This window comes from Salvelinus alpinus, chromosome 1 (assembly GCF_045679555.1).
Source record: "Salvelinus alpinus chromosome 1, SLU_Salpinus.1, whole genome shotgun sequence".
NCBI classification, from domain to species: domain Eukaryota; kingdom Metazoa; phylum Chordata; class Actinopteri; order Salmoniformes; family Salmonidae; genus Salvelinus; species Salvelinus alpinus.
The window spans coordinates 56,336,374-56,356,205 of NC_092086.1; the positions used below are offsets into that span (position 1 = coordinate 56,336,374).

Consider the following 19,832-nt stretch of genomic DNA (forward strand, 5'->3'; position numbering starts at 1 on the left):
CAGCCAACAAGTGTTCAGCATATGTGGGAACTCCTTCAAGACCGTTGGAAAAGCATTCCAGATGAAGCTGGTTGAGAGAATGCCAAGTGTGTGCAAAGCTGTCAAGGCAAAGGGTGGCTCATTTGAAGAAACTAAAATGTATTTCTATTTGTTTAACACTATTGGTTACTACATGATTCCATGTGTTATTTCATAGTTTTGATGTCTCCACTATTATTCTACAATGTAGAAAAATAGTAAAATAAATAAAAACCCTTGAATGAGTAGGTGTATCCAAACTTTGGACTGGTACTGTATCTAAAGAAATAAGACAGATCTTGCTTCTGTTGCCTGTGAGTGTTTAATAGCCTACTGATTACGTGAGCACCAAGCCTCATGAAACGGTCAAAATGTTGGATAAAGCAATTTCATAGATTTGGCCGTTTTTAATCTTTGTTATGCTGTAATAAAGGCTTTACAATTTCTGTTACCAACAGACTGGTATTACTTATTGTTTACCCTGTTCCAAACAGGAAGAAAAATGATATTGTAATCTTACAGCACCTGTTGGTCACACATAATATACACGCAGCTCTCGCTCCTATACCCTCCTTTCGCTTGATCTCATTATTACAATAATTATTATGATCATCATTATAATAAGTCATGTAGTGATTCTTAGTAGGCTTTGTAGAGTAGCCTTGTACAACCACCATCGAGCTGTAGGCCTAACAGCGCGTCCTGTTCAGTCTTAATACCGTAACTTAGGCCTATATTTCAATATATAGTCTAATGTATCAATCAATCATTTATAAGAGACGTTCATGCTTTGAAATGCAATCAAGCATTTTAGTTTTAAAACAAAGGGAGCTTTGAATAATTAGCCTAAACAAGAAATTAACCGCAATGCATGCAACTGTTTTTAGTCTGCTGTAATAAATGCTTTAAATAAATAAAAATATTCGTTAGAACAGACTCTCTGGTACACTTATTTAGTGTTGTTTACACTGTTCCAAATGGTCAGAAAAATATAATAAAATAATCTGTTCGGCCCTCACGCAACGCTTGCTCCTATACCCTCCTTTTTCTTGATCTCCAGTAGCTTCCACAACCAAGTCAAATGTCTTCCACTGATCTGACTTCCCCTTTCCCCCCTGAGCAACCAGTAAACATTCACCCGGTTCAGGTTAATTTTTCACGTCCTCCGCATCCATTTCTCTGTCGACATTACCGTGTTGGGAGTTTATTATCACCAATTCATTGATGTGATTATTATAGGCTATAGGTCAGGCTCTATTGGTCACATGCATGCGGTGCTTACATGTTTCACGTAAAGAGAGCAAGGGTTGAGGGAATAGGGAATGTTTTTCCTAAACAAATGAGGGATTTCGTTAACAGAACTTCTCAGTCAAAAACAAGTTAAGAAACTAAATGGCTGTAATGATGTTGCAGCTTCAGCACGGACAGCGCAATAAACACTTGCTGGGCTGTCTTTCGCTGCAGTAGGGAGGAGAGCGAGACAATGTGCGCCAGTCACACAGGCACTCACTGTCTTTTTAACACAGTGTGACCATCAGCCTCTTTGAGTCATTTGTGTCTTAATTATTTAATCAAACAGTGTGCTTAAAGCATCAGACAAGCTCAGTGCATATCTAGTTGGTTTTATTCAAACACATAGGTTGTGTCTGCCTATATATGGAAAAATAGGTTTAAACGTTTCAACCAATGGATTGAACATGTCGACTCTCGGTCGACCAATATTAAGCCCTAAAAGAAACATATTACACACATCAACATATACACAATACAGACCTGTACAGACTGCAGGAGGGGAGCCTGGTTCTGTTGTTGGCGAACCTGGAGAGACTGCATGATCTGCTGGGGATTGTGTGGTTGCTGGCCAGGTCTTCCCTGGCTCTGTCCCTGGCTCTGTCCCTGCTGCAGGTAGAGATGCATCTGGGGTAAGGGTGGAATTACCTCCTCATCGTCCTCCAGGAGCATCTGGGGGGGCTGGGAGGACAGCAGGCCCTGAGGGGTGAGGGTGGGAGGGGACAAGGGCCGCTGCTGCAGGGACTGAGGGGGGGTGGGGTGGAGGATGTGGGGTGGGAGGTGGTGCTGGGGTGGAGGGGCTTGTGGCTGAAGCTGTTGTTGTTGTTGTTGTAGGGATGGCTGGGGCGGTGGTTGCTGCTGCTGGGGGGGTTTAGGAGGTAGAGCTGCTGCCCTATGGCTGGGTCGAGACGGCTGCTGGGGCAAGGCGTTGTGCAAAGCTACAGGTGAAGAGGAGGAAGGTAAACAATGATAAAATGTGGTTAGGAGTCAGGGTGTAAACTTCACAATGAAAAAAGTCAAACGACTGCCTAGTTAATCTAATCCTAGGTCAATAAATGCTTAGAATAATTTTTTTAGGAAGCCTTCGGGTAACAAGGAACCGATTTATTGCAGAACTGGGTTCAGAAAGTATTTTCTTTCAAATACTTTGTTTGCGTTGGATCGATCCCGCCCAGTGCACCAGATGGGTGGCGTTAGCACATTCTGGACTATTCCATTGGCCCCATTACACCAGGTAAGCTCAATCAACCACAGCTCAAATATTAGAAAAAAATACAAAAAGACTATCTGGCAGGTGTGGCTCGAAGAGGCCGGGACTTACCTGGGTTAGGGTTGGGGAGGATGGGGTGCTGGTTCAGAAATGGGTGCGTCTCCGGGGACACGGGCCCTGGTGCGGAATGAGCGTTGAGGTGGGGGGGCACGGCAGGCGACGAGGAGTGGTGGTGCTGGGACAGGTGCATGAGGGGCTGCTGGCCGAAATGGGGCAGCGAATCAAACGTGTTCTCCAGCAGCTGGGAGGACTCCAACGCCGTGACCGTTACCTAGACATTACACACAAGCGCAATCATACACTGAATTTCACTGCTGCACTTTTCAGTGATGCCAAATGCTTTTTTAATCAGCTGTGTAGTCCCCGCTGTACAGTCACCATCCCTATCAAATCGTATTGATCGCATACACATATTTAGCAGATGTTATTGCGGATGTAGTGAAATGCCCTAAAATATATGTTATAAATATCGTCTTGCCGTTGTTTTTAAATCCTGTAATGAGCTTTTACAAAAACAGACAACCAAATGCTATCATGTCATATCTTCAGGACCACATATGAAATAAGCATTCGAGCTGTGTTTCTATCCTGGATAATTGATCATGTATGTAATGTTAAGTACCTTAAATAAATCCTGCACTTGTCTTTTCCTACTAGCACTGACTTTGCTGAGGGAAAATGTACTTAGGACTGTGATGTGGTTATCTGAATGACCAAAACGTTAAATATGTTGTCGTCTCCGGCAGGAGCAGCCTACTACTTTTAGTTATCTAATAAATCAATCAATCAATCAAATCTTACCGGGGGAGGAGGGGCCATGTAGGTGGCGGGGGAGGGGTTATGTTGCTGTTGCTTCAGGTGAATGCTGGGCTGCAGGACAGGAGCCTGGGCGTGAGGGTGGCCCTGGTGGACCGGACCAGCACCAGACATGGCATGGTGGAGATGGGGCTTCTTCCCTTCGTTGGTCCCGTGGCCTTTCTTCTGTTTCTGTTTAGGAGCCACTCCTGACAAGAGAAGGGCGAGAGGAGGTCCTGACTACTGAACGAAGCTTTCGTCTATCAATTCTGAATGCGTGAAAACAAATCTGTTGTTTAAACACAGCCACAATGTGAGCTAGTCAAATATTAAAGTATTGACCATGGTATACGCATGAGGTAAATAACGAGGCACGTGTGAAATACCTCAATGCTACGCTTCAAACCAAAGAAGATAATAAAGGCTTAAAAAAAACATTTGAGGAGTGAAATGAGAAGGGCTTGCAGCGTGTCCCTACCCTTCTCCTCATCACTGTCTGAGGAGCTGGAGTCGCTGCTGTCCGAGTCAGAGGAGGAGCTGGCCTTGGTCTTGGCGGCCGTCATGGCCTCCATGGTCTTCTCTGCCACTATAGGAGAGGGAAGCATGTGACTCGACATCTTCTCAAGACAAACTATCTTCCACTAACATGTTAGGTCAATATAACACACTGCATTGCTCAAAGTTAAAGGAAACCACTTGGTAAAACAATATATATATTTTTTTTTTAAGTGTGACCTATGAGCTAGAGGAAAGCTGTGGAAAAGTTATCTTAACAATACCTTGTTATTCATGTTTTGTAACTGTAATTTTGGGATTAATTTGAATTAATGATGCAACATTATTCAATTACAAGTGATTTGTAGGGGGTCGGGAGTTTCTGTTTGGCCACAGGGGGAGGCAAAGACACGCATGTTGAGACTCACCAGGAACCTTCTTCTTGTTCTTGCGGAGGCACGACGACACGTATCTCTCCAGCTCTCTCAGCGTGGACGGCTTGAGTGTCTCAAAGTCGATCTCGATCTCGTCGGGGTTGGAGTTCTTCAGCGAGGGCTCTCTGGACTGGATGATGTGGACCACACGACCCAGCTTGTCGCCGGGCAGCTTGTTGATGTCCAGACTCAGCTGCCTCTTCTCCTCGTACGACATGGGCTTACCCTTCTCCCCGGGGGCTCCGGCTGCAGCCGGGTCCTCCTCCAGGCCCTCCCCCAAGCCAGACACGGGCTGCAGAGCTGGGGGCTGCAGCGCTGCCTGATGGCCCATGGCTGCAGAGCGGTTGTTCTTCACCGCACCTCCCTCCTTCTTACTGCAAGATCAGAGCAGAATATATAAACCATCAGTACTATTTCAACTGGAAGAGAATAACCTTTCTATTCCAATGTCCAAACAAGCATACTACTTTGAAAGAAGTAGTGAATTCTAAGTAGTATGCCAGTATATGGGACATTGTAATGTAGCCACAGTAACATAACATCTCCGTGAAATGCAGAAAGAGCCCAAGGCAGAGGGAGAAAACAAATCATGTTACCACACTTGCCGTGGAAATGAGACAGAAGCTTATAAAAACAACAAAACAGGTTCATGAAGTAATTTGACAAATGCAATCAAGCGCTTTGAGGTCAGCAACGTTTATAACGTGTCAATACAATCCATGCGCTCAGCAAATTCTGTGTCCCCTTGTAAATGTCACAGGTCCTGACTTCTGTACTAATGCCACACCTAAGACAGAAATTCCCGTAGCTGTGTATTGTACCGTGTATAGACTGATGGAGAACCAGGCCAGTGCAGTACAGAGGGGTATACAACAAACCAGGATCAATGAGTTAGCCAGCTAAGTTTAATAAGCAACCAGGAAATAACTCTTGGTTTTCGGGTAAATTTGATTTAATTTGTTTTATCAATTCAACCATGCCCATTTCAAGCTCCTCTTAAAAAAAAAATTATAATATCAAAATATTCAGGCAAGTTAGCCGGCTTACTCCTTGGTCCTGCTTTGTAGCATACCCCTCTTCTCAGCTTGGCTCAGTAGTGTGAAAAGGCTAGTATCGTTCCTACCTGGGTTTCTTGGTCTTCTTCGGCAGGAGCTCCTTGTTGTTGTTGTTGCTGCTGCTGCTGCTGCTGTTGTTGTTGTTGTTCTTGGTCTTCTTGGGGAACTGAATGGCCGGCTCCGGGATCTCCTCCACCGCTCCTTTCCTTTTGTGCTTGTCTTTCTTCTTCTCCTTCTCTTTCCTCTTTGGTTTGCTGGCCTGTGGCTGCGAGAGGGCCGCCAGCTGCTCATGGACAGCTTTGAGCTGAAACAGACAGACAGGAACCCCAACGGTCAAAAAACAATGGATAGGCATTGACTGGAAGTTACCAAATATCCCAGGGGGTCAGAAATGACACAGCACCCCTCATCCACCCTCAGGGATTCAATTACATTTTAAACAACTTTATTTATCCATCAAATGTATCACAAATGTTATTAGTGCCAACAAAGAAAAATGAGGAAGATGATAGTTATGAGGGGGTTATGGTTCATTACAATAATGTATGATGAATAGAGATGTCAGAGAAGCTGGAATCCCTCAATCCAATCCTATTTGCATTCAATGACGTCATTTCGGTCTTTCCTCACCTGTTCCTGTAGCTCGGCCAGTCTCTGGGCTCTCTCCTCCTCCAAGTCGTTCGTGGACGATTCCGACTCCGATGACGAATCACTGGAGCTGTCCGAGGAGGAAGCGGGGCGTTTGACAGAGGAGGCGGGACCTAGGATGGAGGAGGCGGGGTTTAGGATGGGAGGCGGCTGGGACTTGATGATGGGGGCAGAGGACTGGAGCAACGCGGGGGCAGGAGCCGAAGCCAGCGTCTCCTCGGGCTCGTCTGGCATCTTGGCAAAGCGCATCTCAAACACGTCCTGTTGGAGAGAGAGAGGACATACTCAGTATCAGAGTCTAGATAGAGAACAGAACTGGGTGGTGTTCAATAGGCCGCACCGCAGCAAAACTAGTTGCAATGGATAAGCAAACATCGGTGTTCAGGAACTGGTAGTACCTATGAATTTCACTCGGTTTCAAAACGTATTCTCCTTACTGAACAACCCTGATTTAATAAACATCTACTGCACCAGTAAAACATTAACACGGCAAATAGTTTAGCAAACAGGTACATGAAAAGGCGTAAGCTCATGTGGGCATTTGTTATGAAATCGATTTTTGTGACATCTATCTTGTATATATATATATATATACACACCTTGCATGTGTATCTGTCACGCGTGAATGCGACCATTTAAATATTTACAATATACCTTTATGTTGCCAGACTTAAGATCCTTCTGGAACATTTAAGTAACGAAATGGAATTCTGAGGGAGTTACTATTAACCGTGTCAGAAGTGTTATCACCTGTAGTTTGCGTGCCATAGCCACCACCTCGTGGTCGGGTGGGTTGTACTTGTAGCAGTTGGAGAACATTAACCGCACGTCGGCGGCAAACTCCTGGGCGTCTCTGTACTGCCGGTTGTCCAGCTTCACCTACAAACACATCACCACATGTCAACCACAAAACCACGTCGCAATGTTGGAATCCTTTTAGAGAGGACTAGGGAATCCCTTAGAGAGCTACACTCCTTCAGGCTTTCTTTCCAACCCTAACCCAACATAGGGCTCTGGTCGAAAGTAGTGTACTATATATACAGGGGAAAGGGTGCAATTTGGGACGCAGCCATGATAGTGTTCCATTCAAACCCACCTTGACGGTGGCAAGGTCCATGGGGTGTTTGATGATGTCGTGGTAGTCGTGCAGCCCCAGCATGTCCACGTCGACTGGCTTGTAGAAGGGCCAGGCGTAGGCCACGTGCTTCTTATGTAACATGTCTCGGACCAAGCTGGAGCAGTACCGTAGCTGCTCCTGCTGCTTGGGGCTATGAGCCCCTACCCCTGGTCCTACGGTTCCCCCTAGACCGAGACCTATCCCGAGGCCCAGGTGGTGCTGGGAGTCCGGAGCCTCCTTCTTGAGAAGCTTGGCGGGCCTGGCGCTTTCTCGCCGCGGCAGCGTCTTGCCCGACTTGGACTCGGCCGGAGAAGACTCGCTCAGCTGGTCGTTGGCCGTGGGGGTGGTCGTGTCGGCTTTCCTTTTCTGGCTCTTTCTCTGCTGGAATGGGGGAAGGGAAGAGGGGGATAGAGAAATGAGGGGCACAGGGAGAGGGACAGAAAGGGGACGGAGAAGAGGCAGAGTATGAGAGGAGAATGTGATCGTTTTAGATCATATGCTTAAGGTAATACACAGTTTAATTTTGTCAAAAGCATTCTGAACTGCGATTGATTGAGCTTCCCTGGTGCAATGGAACCAATGGAGTAGCCCTAAAAGTGCAAACCCTGCCCATTTGGCACTCCAGAGAGGTTCAATTAAATGCTCAAAGTATTTGAAGGAACACAAATACTATTTGAATCAAGGGTCATTCCTTATGCATCAAATGGAAGAAAACAGATTGAAACAGGGAGGGACCACCTCGAAACTCTCATTCTCATTTTCCATTTTGCGCTATAAATGAACATGACCCAGTTCTGTAAGCAATATACCCAGCACCCTCCCCATGCATGCCAAACCCTACATCCTACTCACTTTGGCCATGGGCACGGGGTTCTGCAGTATGGGGGCGGTGCTCTGAATGGACGTGGGGGGCAGGGTGGTCTGGGTGGGGGGAGGAGGCACGGAGGTCATGATAGGGAGCTTAGGAGGGGCCTGGAGGGGCAGGTCCGACAGGCCCAGTGAGTAGGGGGCCCCGAGCTGTGGCGCGTGGGCATGGGTGTGGACAGGTAGCGTTGGGGGCACGCGGGAGGGCAGGGCCTGCATGAGGGGCTGAGGAGGTAGAGATGGAGGCCCCTGGTCCTGGGTCTGTTGCTGCACTGGTGGTCCTCTGGTCTGGGGGCCTGGGGAGTGGCTGGAGAAGCCCCGCGTCTGGGGGGTGGTGGAAGGAGAATCCATAGTCGGGCCTGGCTTCAAGTTCAGACCTGGGAGGGTGAGACACACAGAGACAGAACAATGCATGGATGAATGAATGAAATTGAATAAGTACAATAATTCTAAGATGTCAATTAAATGATATCCAGCTCAGGGCTCGAGCTATGCATTTGGTTTTTTAACTTGCAATTAAGTGGCTAAATGTCAAGATCAAGCTTCTTGGTTACAGCAGAGACATTCAACCCCCTCCTGGATAGAGATCTAGGTCCCTATAAAATCTACATTGAACTTAGTAGGGAATCAACTAAATGTATTGAAAATGTAGCAATTAGCCCAAGTCTACCATAAGACATGAACAGAATGCATAATTGATTCGCATTTCCTGCAACTTTCTGAAGAGGCAAGGAGAATTCCCTGTCTGTGTATGTACAGAGCGCGCGTCAACCACTTTGTGCAGCTGTTAGCATTCTGCTAATGAAAGGTCTTCTGGTAGATGGAAAGGCTTTCCCAAAAAACCTTCTCAATTAAGCATTAACTACAAAGTAGCCTCTGCCTACCTGGCAGAATGATATCATGATTATTTGCATCAATCCAGTGGATATTTGTTTTGCAAATCATACCAACACAGCTAAAAACAGCCTCTTGCTGGTGTGCACTGGAATTAAAAGGGGTACTACACCCAAACAATTTACTTTCTCAAATATTGCCCAGACCTTAAGTGGTCTCCTGATGTGGTTAAAAAATGTAAAATACAACTCTCCAGCACCACCGCAACATCAACATGTGAAAAGTGTGCATTTCTATTAGAGGTCGACCGATTAATCGGCATGGCATGGCCGATTAATTAGGGCCGATTTTAAAAAAGTTTTCATAACAAATCGGTAATCTGCATTTTTGGACACCGATTATGGCCAATTACATTGCACTCCGCGAGGACACTGCGTGGCAGGCTGACCACCTGTTGTTACGTGAGTGCAGCAAGGAGCCAAGGTAAGTTGCTAGCTAGCATTAAACTTATCTTATTAAAAACAAATTATTCTTCACATAATCACTAGTTAACTAAACATGGTTGACAATATTACTAGGTTAACTAGCTTGTCCTGCGTTGCATATAATCAATGTGGTGCCTGTTAATTTATAATCGAATCACAGCCTACTTAGCCAAATGGGTGATGATTTAGCAAAAGCGCATTTGTGAAAAAAGCACAATCGTTGCACCAATGTACCTAACCATAAACATCAATGCCTTTCTTAAAATCAATACACAGAAGTATATATTTTTTAAACCTGCATATTTAGTTAAAAGAAATTCATGTTTACAGGCAATATTAACTAGACAAATTGTGTCACTTCTCTTGCATTCATTGCACGCAGAGTCAGGGTATATGCAACAGTTTGGGCCGCCTGGCTCGTTGAGAACTAATTTGCCAGACTTTTACATAACAATGACATAACATTGAAGGTTGTGCAATGTAACAGCAATATTTAGACTCAGGGTTGCCGCCCGTTCGATAAAATACAGAACGGTTCCGTATTTCACTGAAAGAATAAACATTTTGTTTTCGAAATGATAGTTTCCGGATTTGACCATATTAATGACCTAAGACTCGTATTTCTGTGTGTTTATTATATTATAATTAAGTCTATGATTTGATAGATCACTCTGACTGAGCGGTGGTAGGCGGCAGCCTGCTCGTAAGCATTCATTCAAACTTAACTGAGTTTGCCAGCAGCTCTTAGCAATGCTTGATTCACAGCACTGTTTATGACTTCAAGCCCATCTACTCCAGAGATTAGGCTGGCAATACTAAAGTGCCTATTAGAACATCCAATAGTCAAAGGTATATGAAATTCAAATGGTAGAGAGAGAAATAGTCGACGCGTCATAATTCCTATAATAACTACAACCTAAAACTTCTTAACTGGGAATATTGAACTACCAGCTTTCATATGTTCTCATGTTCTGAGCAAGGAACTTAAACGTTAGCTTTCTTACATGGCACATATTGCACTTTTACTTTCTTCTCCAACACTGTTTTTGCATTATTTAAACCAAATTGAGCATGTTACATTATTTGTTTGAGACTAAATAGATTTTATTTATGTATTATATGAAGTTAAAATAAAAGTGTTGATTGTTCATTCAGTACTGTTGTAATTGTCATTATTACAAATATATATATCTTTTTTTAAATCAGCATCGGCTTTTTTTGGTCCTCCAGTAATCGGTATCGGCGTTGAAAAATACTAATCGGTCGACCTCTAAGTGTTTACAATCACATCGTTGTGCATCATGTGATTTCAACCAATTATGAGTAGGCATTGCATACTAATTGTCTCCTAATGTCATTGGAAACACTTACCTCCCTGTATCTTTTTTTACTACAAAACATAGAAACGTGTTGTTGATATTGGGGTGGTGCTGGGGATAATGAATGAAAGGAAAAAAATAAGACATTTCCCTTTAAGCATTGATGTGGGGGGGGGGGGGACAGAACTAAAATGAGAAAACATAATTTGGGAACAAATAAAACGGAATGAGGCAAAAACATTTAATGGATTTTATAGGGCCCTAAAGATCCTGGTTGCCTAAATAGTTTTGTGCGTATAAATAATGAAATATGATTTATTTTAAAATTGCACCCCTTGTGTGCACTTACGGTAATACCCTGTACCCGGTATGGTACAAAAACGGTATGACAGTACAAAAATGTGGATACCGCCCAACCCTAAATTGAATTAACTTAAATGTATTTTGGTGCCAGTTGGCAACCCATCCCTTATGGGATTAATTGACACAAACATTATGATGATTCACAGCGATAATTCTTCCTTTTATTTAGTTTGAAAATTAGAGGTTGCTCACTTGAAACACAACATAAAAAAAATAAATAGATGACAAAAGACAACTTCCAGCAACTATGGTGGACGTGTAACCTGGCCAGCACAGGACAGTTCAGTAGTGTGAAACGGGTATTGGAAACCCCAGGCCAGGGGTGTGTACTTGTTTCAGTGTGTGCCTGTGTGTGTGTGCTGTACCCTACCTCCTTCCCGTCGGCCCCGGCCTCGTCCCTTGCCGGTCATGACAGCAATCTCCGTCTCGTCCTGGGGCATCTCAGTAATCTTCTGGAGAAACATCTTCTCCAGCTGCTCAGCCATTAACACTATGTCATCTCCAGGCTGCAGGCATGAGCAGACAGACACTCCATGTTAATACAGTACCAGAAACCAAAGCCTAGACATACCTAGGACCTAGACGTGCACAGACCTAGCACTACCTAGGACCCAGACATACATTTATCTAGCACTACCTAGGAAAAAGCATCCATTCTAAAACAGCGTCCATTCTAAAAGTAAGCTAAACTCTAAATATATGTCTCTGACACTAACTATATGTGGTGTGGTGGTCATGAAATGAACAACCTCGTTCAAATTGTCAGAGTTAGCGGTTCCAAGCCCTTTCTATAGATTATATTTCTATGGTGGTGGTTGACAGCAGCTACGGTGCATTACTGCATCGTTACCTTGTTGTAAATGTAGCAGTTGGTGAACATGGTGTTGAAGTCTTGAATACATTCTTGGGCGTTCCAGTAGTAGCTGTTCTCAAGTCGCTTCTTGATTGTTCCCATATCCATAGGAACTTTAATAATCTTGTAGTAGTCCTGAAATGTTTAAGTATAATTCAATTAAAACAGGACAGTCACAGACAGAGGAATCTGCCAAGTGTGCATGTTGGGTGCTTGGGTGGCATGGCCACACACAGAAACACTACTAGAATCAATAATAAACTCAATACTCCTTACAAAACAAAAGCTCTTTGGGGTGCACAGTTGTAAGGGTGTGACCTAGAAAAGGGAAAACCAGCACTCACTGGAAATAGTATAGACTGTTCTCTCTGCTACCGCACGGCAAGAGGAACCAGTGCACAAAGTCAGGAACCAACAGGTCCCTGAACAGCTTCTACCCCCAAGCCATAAGACAACTAAACAAGACTGCTAAATAGCTAATCAAATGGCTACCCAGAATACCTGCATTTACCCTTTTTTGCACCAACACTGGACTCTACTCACACACACACACACACACACACACACACACACACACACACACACACACACACACACACACACACACACACACACACACACACACACACACACACACACACACACACACACACACACACTTCTGCTACTGTGTATCTATCCTGTTGCATAGTCACACCTACCTACACTCTGGCCAGTTTATTAGGTATACCACCCCATTCATGGAAATGGTTTGCTCCTGCAGATGGTAGGTGATGTGTCCGTGGATCGCTATATAAAGCAGGCAGACAGGTATCCAGTTACTGTTTGATTGAACGTTAGAATGGGCAAAACGAGTGACCTAAGCAACTAAGAGCGTGGCATGATCGTCGGTGCCAGGCGAGCCGGTTCTAGTACCTCAGAAACGTCCTGTCTCCTGGGCTTTTCAAGCACAACAGTGTCTAGGGTTTACAGAGAATGGTGCGACAAACAAAAAACATCCAGTCAGCGGCAGTCCTGTGGGTGAAAGCAGCTCGTTGACGAGAGAGGTCAAAGGAGAATGGCAAGAATGGTGCAAGCTAACAGGCGGGCCAGAAACAGGCAAATAATAGTGCAGTACAACGGTGGTGTGCAGAACGGCATCTCAGAACGCACAACTCATCGATCGTTGTCACGGATAGGCTATTGCAGACGACCACCACACCGTGTTCCGCTCCAATCAGTTAAAAACAGGAAGAAGCGGCTCCAGTGGGTACGCAATCACCAACACTGGACTACCTAAGTGGAAAAACATTGCCTGGTCCGACAAATACCGATTCCTGTTGCGTCATGCTGATGGCAGAGTCAGAATTTGGTGTAAGCAGCATGAGTCCACGGCCCCACCCTGCCTGGTGTCAACGGTACAGGCTGGTGCCGGTGGTGTAACGGTGTAGGGCATGTTTTCCTGACAGATGTTCGGTCACTTGATACCAATTGAGCAACGAGTCCACGCCCCAAAGAATTCAGGATGTTCCGGAGGTAAAAGAGAATATGAACCGGTACTAGATGGTATCCCTAATAAACTGGTCACTGAGTGCATATGCACATAGCTACGTTAATTACATTGTATACCGACTCAGTACTGGTACTCCCTGTATATAGCCATGTTATTTTGACTCAACGTTTCGCGTTATTCATTGTGCATTTATTCCTTGTTTCACTATCACGGCTCTGGCCCAACCCTTCTATATCTGGGACCAAAACGGCCAGAACGTGTTCCCATTTTATAACATGCCAGGGAGAAAAGCAAACCCGGACTCATGGTAGAGAAGAAACACTGAGTGTGGCGTTTGGTCAGAGCGATGTGGATGGGTAGTCAGGATAGAAGTCTAAAGCAGGGTTCTCCAACCCTGTTGCTGGAGAATTACCATCCTGTAGGTACACTACAACCCAAACCTGCTCTAAAAGACTATTTAGTGAATTAAACTTTTAAATTAATGAAACTTCCAAAGACTATTTTCAGGTCGTTTGTTTCTCCTTTTCTAGTCCACATAGCGTGACACCAGCCAGCCAGAAAGCCAACCAGACAAACACACTACTCACCGGCAGGTTGAGTTTGACGGCATCGACAGGTGCCTGGAAGGGCCAGGAGAAGTGGTGCTTCCACAGGGTCTTCAGCACCGCCTTGAGCAGGTACTGCAGCTGGTTGGTCTGCCGCTTGGGCTGCAACGGGTTGATGTACTCTGGGGGCGGTGGGTTAAACTCTGGCACGGTGGGTACGTAGGTGGAGGGCTGGGGCTGCCCCCCCTGGCTGCTGCTACTGCTGCCTGACGAAGACATCTGCACTGTGGTTGCATCCAGGCCGTCCCCCATTCTTGCGGAGGTGACTGGGGGCGCGGGCACAGGGGCCGGAGCAGGGGTAAGGGTTGGGGCGGCGGTGGCCGCGGGACACCAGTTGTTCAGTCTCGACGGCGGCGCGGACGACTCCACTGAGAGAGCACCGCTGATTCCATTGCACTCCTCACTAGCCTCTCTAGGAAAAGAGGGGGGGACCGACACAGTCATTAGCATCTTTGTCAGACATATAGGGTTGCAAAGCTCCCGCTAATTTACCAGTTACTGGAATCTTCAGTAATTTTGGTAAGTAACATGTAATCTATGGCAATCTATGGAAACTTTGGTCATTTATACTTGAATAACTTGTTCATATATTGTATACATTTTTCTATCTGTGTCAATATTGTCCATGAGCTTCTAGTGGATAGACCGTATGGTTCAAGAGAAAATAGCCTAATAATGATAAAAGTATATAAATCAACAATGGCATTTTCAATTAACTCTGCAACTCTTCCAACAATTTTTTTGTTCACAACTGCCATCGGTTTGGCCCTAAGACATGTACAAAGACAGACATAATAAAATAAATGTAACAAATAATGCTGAAACCCTCAATGGTATTCAATAAGTTGATGGTTTATATTTAGGCTAATAATTTACAGCTGTCTAAAAAATATATAATAAAAATTATTATATTTGTTGTTGTTTCTTAAAGACATGCGATAAAGCCATATAGGGGGCCAGAGATAATTACAGACGCCTGTGATAATCTGAAGTTCCCAAAAAGGCCACTAGATGTCATATGATAAAATATATTCCTTGAAAGTTAACAAAATTCTGGTAGATTACTGGTAAACTACTAATATACCCTGCCCTTTGCAACCTTTGCAAGACATATCACAACACTTCTTAAATCATCAGCATCGTATCATAATTATCACCACCCGAGTCTGTTCTTCATCTTATCGTCATTTTACTTCATCACCCATAAACCCAAAGCTGTAAAACACATCGAGGAAGGTTTATGAACCTTTCATTTCAACATCCTCTGACCTGTGCCCCGGCTTCAGAAATATAAAATCAATTAAAAAAGGAAGCGTGGTGACATTTTACATTAGCTAATAACTGACTTTCTTTGTATCCCACATCTTAATATATTCACGCTGTGGGGTGACTCATGTTTCAGAGGTTGGATAGAGTCAGACTGCATGACACCGCTACAGCTGCTAAACTCCTAAAGGCTAGGGATGTAACGATTCACCAATACGCAAACATAGGATACATTGCCCCCCCACCCCCGTCCGATATTGTGGTGGTAGATACCTAGTCTCCTTTATGGCTCAGCTGCTTACATAGTTATTTCACACACACACACACACACACACACACACACACACACACACACACACACACACACACACACACACACACACACACACACACACACACACACACACACACACACACACACACACACACACACACGTGTCAGTCTGCTCAGAGGCCCAGCTCATGAGCTCCATCAGCAGCAGATTTGACTTTAGAATGGAAAGTGTATGTGTTTATGCAACAAATGTCAGTCCATCGAAACATATCACATCAAACCACGTCGCACAAAATAATTTCAAACTAAGACGTATTGTTCCTGTATCGTATCCCATGCATCTAGAAACATATCGAATCATCTTGAAAGGGAAAGATGGACATCCCTACTAAAGGCCCATTAAAGGCAGACAGGGCTCGACGGCAGCGCCACATGAAGGCGGAGTAGGAGTGCTGATTTAGGATCAGTTTTTCCTTTAAGATTACAATAAATAAGATTAGGCCTACATGGACAGGGGGACCTTATCCTAGATCAGCACTCCCACACAACATTACCCGTCAGGTTATAATGAGGGACGGACACAGACAGGGGAGTGCAGGGAGAGCAGCGTTCTCCAGCAGAGGCAACCAAAGGTCACACTACTACACATACAACCCCCCTACCAAGAACCACACACACACACACACACACACACACAACCACACACCGGCCCACCAACGCTTCAGTATGTGCAGTTTGCGGGTGGAGTACTGTGGTTTCCTATATGTTTTTGGATTTCCCCATTCTACTCAGCGTGTGACTTTTACCCACATCAAGACTACACCGATAAAACAAAAACCTGGTTTTCCATGGGAACTCAACAGTTAGAGCAAAGTTAGACAACTGAGGCCGTAGCCTATAATTCAAAAAGTAATCTATTTCATCTAACATATCCAGGAAATGCATAATTTATATTTTGATGTGCAACCTGTCAAACTAGGATCCAGAATTATCAGATACAGTGTTGCCTCTTCAGAGAACTTACTGAATCTTTGTGCATATTGACCTAGGCTATATTATTCACAACCTGAGCAAGTGGGAACTCAAAACACTTAGCTAGATTGCCAACTCTAAATATGATAGCGTTGCTATATAGCCATGTAGGCTAATTGATTGATCTATCAGTAAATGTAGGCTAATGTCCTCCAAAAACGTCCCAGCGCTAGGCCTAGGCTACTTGGTAGGCTTATTCACTGCCAATGGCGCGCTCCGCGGGCACTTCAAAACCATAAGCTACTACACCCTACTGCGGTTGTAAAGTGGTGCCATGAACTCTTAATATTGAGGTGAGAAATAAATTATATACTCACAGAAAGCTAAACTCAGCAAAAAAAGAAACGTCCTCTCACTGTCAACTGCGTTTATTTTCAGCAAACTTAACATGTGTAAATATTTGTATGACCATAACAAGATTCAACAACTGAGACATAAACTGAACAAGTTCCACAGACATGTGACTAACATAAATGGAATAATGTGTCCCTGAACAAAGGGGGGGTCAAAGGTAACAGTCAGTATCTGGTGTGGCCACCAGCTGCATTAAGTACTGCAGTGCATCTCCTCTTCATGGACTGCACCAGATTTGCCAGTTCTTGCTGTGAGATGTTACCCCACTCTTCCACCAAGGCACCTGTAAGTTCCCAGACATTTCTGGGGGGAATGGCCCTAGCCCTCACCTGCCGATCCAACAGGTCCCAGACGTGCTCAATGGGATTGAGATCCAGGCTCTTCGCTGGCCATAACAGAACACTGACATTCCTGTCTCGCAGGAAATCACGCACAGAATGAGCAGTATGGCTGGTGGCATTGTCATGCTGGAGGGTCATGTCAGGATGAGCCTGCAGGAAGGGTACTACATGAGGGAGGATGTCTTCCCTGTAACGCACAGCGTTGAGATTGCCTGCAATGACAGAAAGCTCAGTCCGATGATACTGTGACACACCGCCCAAGACCATGAAGGATCCTCCACCTCCAAATCGATCCCGCTCCAGAGTACAGGCCTCGGTGTAACGCTCATTCCTTCAACGATAAACGCGAATCCGGCCATCAACCCTGGTGAGACAAAACCGCAACTCGTCAGTGAAGAGCACTTTTTGCCAGTTCTGTCTGGTCCAGCGACTGTGGGTTTGTGCCCATAGGCGACGTTGTTGCCGGTGATGTCTGGTGAGGACCTGCCTTACAACAGGCCTACAAGCACTCAGTCCAGCCTCTCTCAGCCTATTGTGGACAGTCTGAGCACTGATGGAGGGAATGTGCGTTCCTGGTGTAACTTGGGCAATTGTTGCCATCCTGTACCTGTCCCGCAGGTGTGATGTTCGGCTGTACTGATCCTGTGCAGGTGTTTTTACACGTGATCTGCCACCGTCGAGGACAATCAGCTGTCCGCCCTTCCTCCCTGTAACGCTGTCTTAGGCATCTCACAGTACAAACATTGCAATTTATTGCCCTGGCCCATGTGCAGTCCTCATGCCTCCTTGCAGCATGTCTAAGGCACGTTCACGCAGATGAGCAGGGACCCTGGGCATCTTTCTTTTGGTATTTTTCAGAGTCAGTAGAAAGGCCTCTTTAGTGTCCTAAGTTTTCATAACTGTGACCTTAATTGTCTACCGTCTGTAAGCTGTTAGTGTCTTAACGACCATTCCACAGGTGCATATTCATTCATTTTTTATGGTTCATTGAACAAGCATGGGAAACAGTGTTTAAACCCTTTACAATTAAGATCTGTGAAGTTATTTGGATTTTTACAAATTATCTTTGAAAAACAGGGTCCTGAAAAAGGGACGTTTCTTTTTTGCTATTTTTTTTAATATACAATGATTTTTTTTTGCTCTAGATTGGAGGAAATGGCAGTATCAAGTGTACAAAAATGCAATAATCTCTGAGTCCAAGGGGGGAGACAGGGGGACAGCCCTCCAGTTCTCCCCCCTGGCCCATCATAAAAAAAGGCTTTGTCTATATCTGTCAGGGTTAATTACATTTCAATACCTGTAAATTCAAGGACTATACTGAAACGCCAGTTCCAAATCTGGTTTACTTTCTGAATGGAACTGAAATTGACCCAACCCTCTGTGTGTGTGTGTGTGTGTGTGTGTGTGTGTGTGTGTGTGTGTGTGTGTGTGTGTGTGTGTGTGTGTGTGTGTGTGTGTGTGTGAGATCAGAGGTGGGTTAGAAGTTAGCCATCGCTGGGGTTTTGGCAGGGCCTGTGTGTGTCTGTAATGGTTTATGCGGGTCCCTGGTAAGACACAGACTATCCCATTCCTTGGAAGTCTCTGGAGTGTTTCAGGATGTGGGAGGTTTTGTGTGGGTGTGTGTGGTACGTTTGGCATCATCTGGCTGCTGGTGGAACACAGTGTTCCCATGCCGCCTCTCGCCTCCTCTCCCCCAGGCTACTACGTCACAAGGACAGTGTGTTGGAGACAGAGTACAAAGACACAGCAATGTGTAGCAATCTGACCAACCACAAAGTATTGATCATGAGGGATTCTCATTTAAAACTCTGGCCAGTCACACACACACACCAGTGTACGGATCTCGCTCAACTAACTACATTCCGGATGAGTCAACCTTTCTGAGTTAGCAGTTAAGCAAGCACATGATCGCTGCCTAGGCCTCCCTGGAGGAAACACACCCATACACTGACTGACCTCTGTCTGGGATGATAACAGGAGAGAGGAATTTTAACTTGTCTGCTACCTGCCCACTCGGGTCAAAGCACCGGCCAAAACAGTTGAACGTTTCTTATAGCAGAGTACAGACTAGAGGTCGACCGATTATGATTTTTTCAACGCCGATACCGATTATTGGAGGACCAAAAAAGCCGATACCGATTAATCAGCCAATTTTTATAATGACAATTAGAACAATACTGAATGAACACTTATTTTAACTTAATATAATACATCAATAAAATCAATTTAGCCTCATAAATAATGAAACATGTTCAATTTGTTTAAATAATGCAAAAACAAAGTGTTGGAGAAGAAAGTAAAAGTGCAATATGTGCCATGTAAAAAAGCTAACTTTTAAGTTCCTTGCTCAGAACATGAGAACATATGAAAGCTGGTGGTTCCTTTTAACATGAGTCTTCAATATTCACAGGTAAGAAGTTTCAGGTTGTAGTTATTATAGGAATTATAGGACTATTTCTCTCTATACGATTTGTATTTCATATACCTTTGACTATTGGATGCTCTTATAGGCACTTTAGTATTGCCAGTGTAACAGTATAGCTTCCGTCCCTCTCCTTGCTCCTACCTGGGCTCGAACCAGGAACACATCGACAACAGCCACCCTCGAAGCAGCGTTACCCATGCAGA

General features: G+C 44.7%; 1 protein-coding gene across 4 annotated transcripts in view; it reads right to left on the reverse strand.

Moving 5' to 3' along the window:
* brd4 (bromodomain containing 4) overlaps positions 1-19,832 on the reverse strand; it is a 68,007-nt gene that overhangs the window by 12,488 nt on the left and 35,687 nt on the right. For all 4 annotated transcript variants that reach the window (XM_071410503.1, XM_071410514.1, XM_071410495.1 and 1 more), the window contains 13 exons: positions 13,920-14,349; positions 11,838-11,975; positions 11,358-11,493; positions 7,975-8,363; positions 7,102-7,503; positions 6,756-6,884; positions 5,988-6,266; positions 5,426-5,661; positions 4,297-4,676; positions 3,852-3,959; positions 3,380-3,582; positions 2,630-2,849; positions 1,792-2,246 (listed from right to left, as the gene is read on the reverse strand). In XM_071410503.1, coding sequence (XP_071266604.1) covers positions 1,792-2,246; positions 2,630-2,849; positions 3,380-3,582; positions 3,852-3,959; positions 4,297-4,676; positions 5,426-5,661; positions 5,988-6,266; positions 6,756-6,884; positions 7,102-7,503; positions 7,975-8,363; positions 11,358-11,493; positions 11,838-11,975; positions 13,920-14,189 — 3,345 coding nt within the window. In that variant the 5' untranslated portion in view covers positions 14,190-14,349. The remainder of the gene's footprint in view (positions 1-1,791; positions 2,247-2,629; positions 2,850-3,379; positions 3,583-3,851; positions 3,960-4,296; positions 4,677-5,425; positions 5,662-5,987; positions 6,267-6,755; positions 6,885-7,101; positions 7,504-7,974; positions 8,364-11,357; positions 11,494-11,837; positions 11,976-13,919; positions 14,350-19,832) is intronic.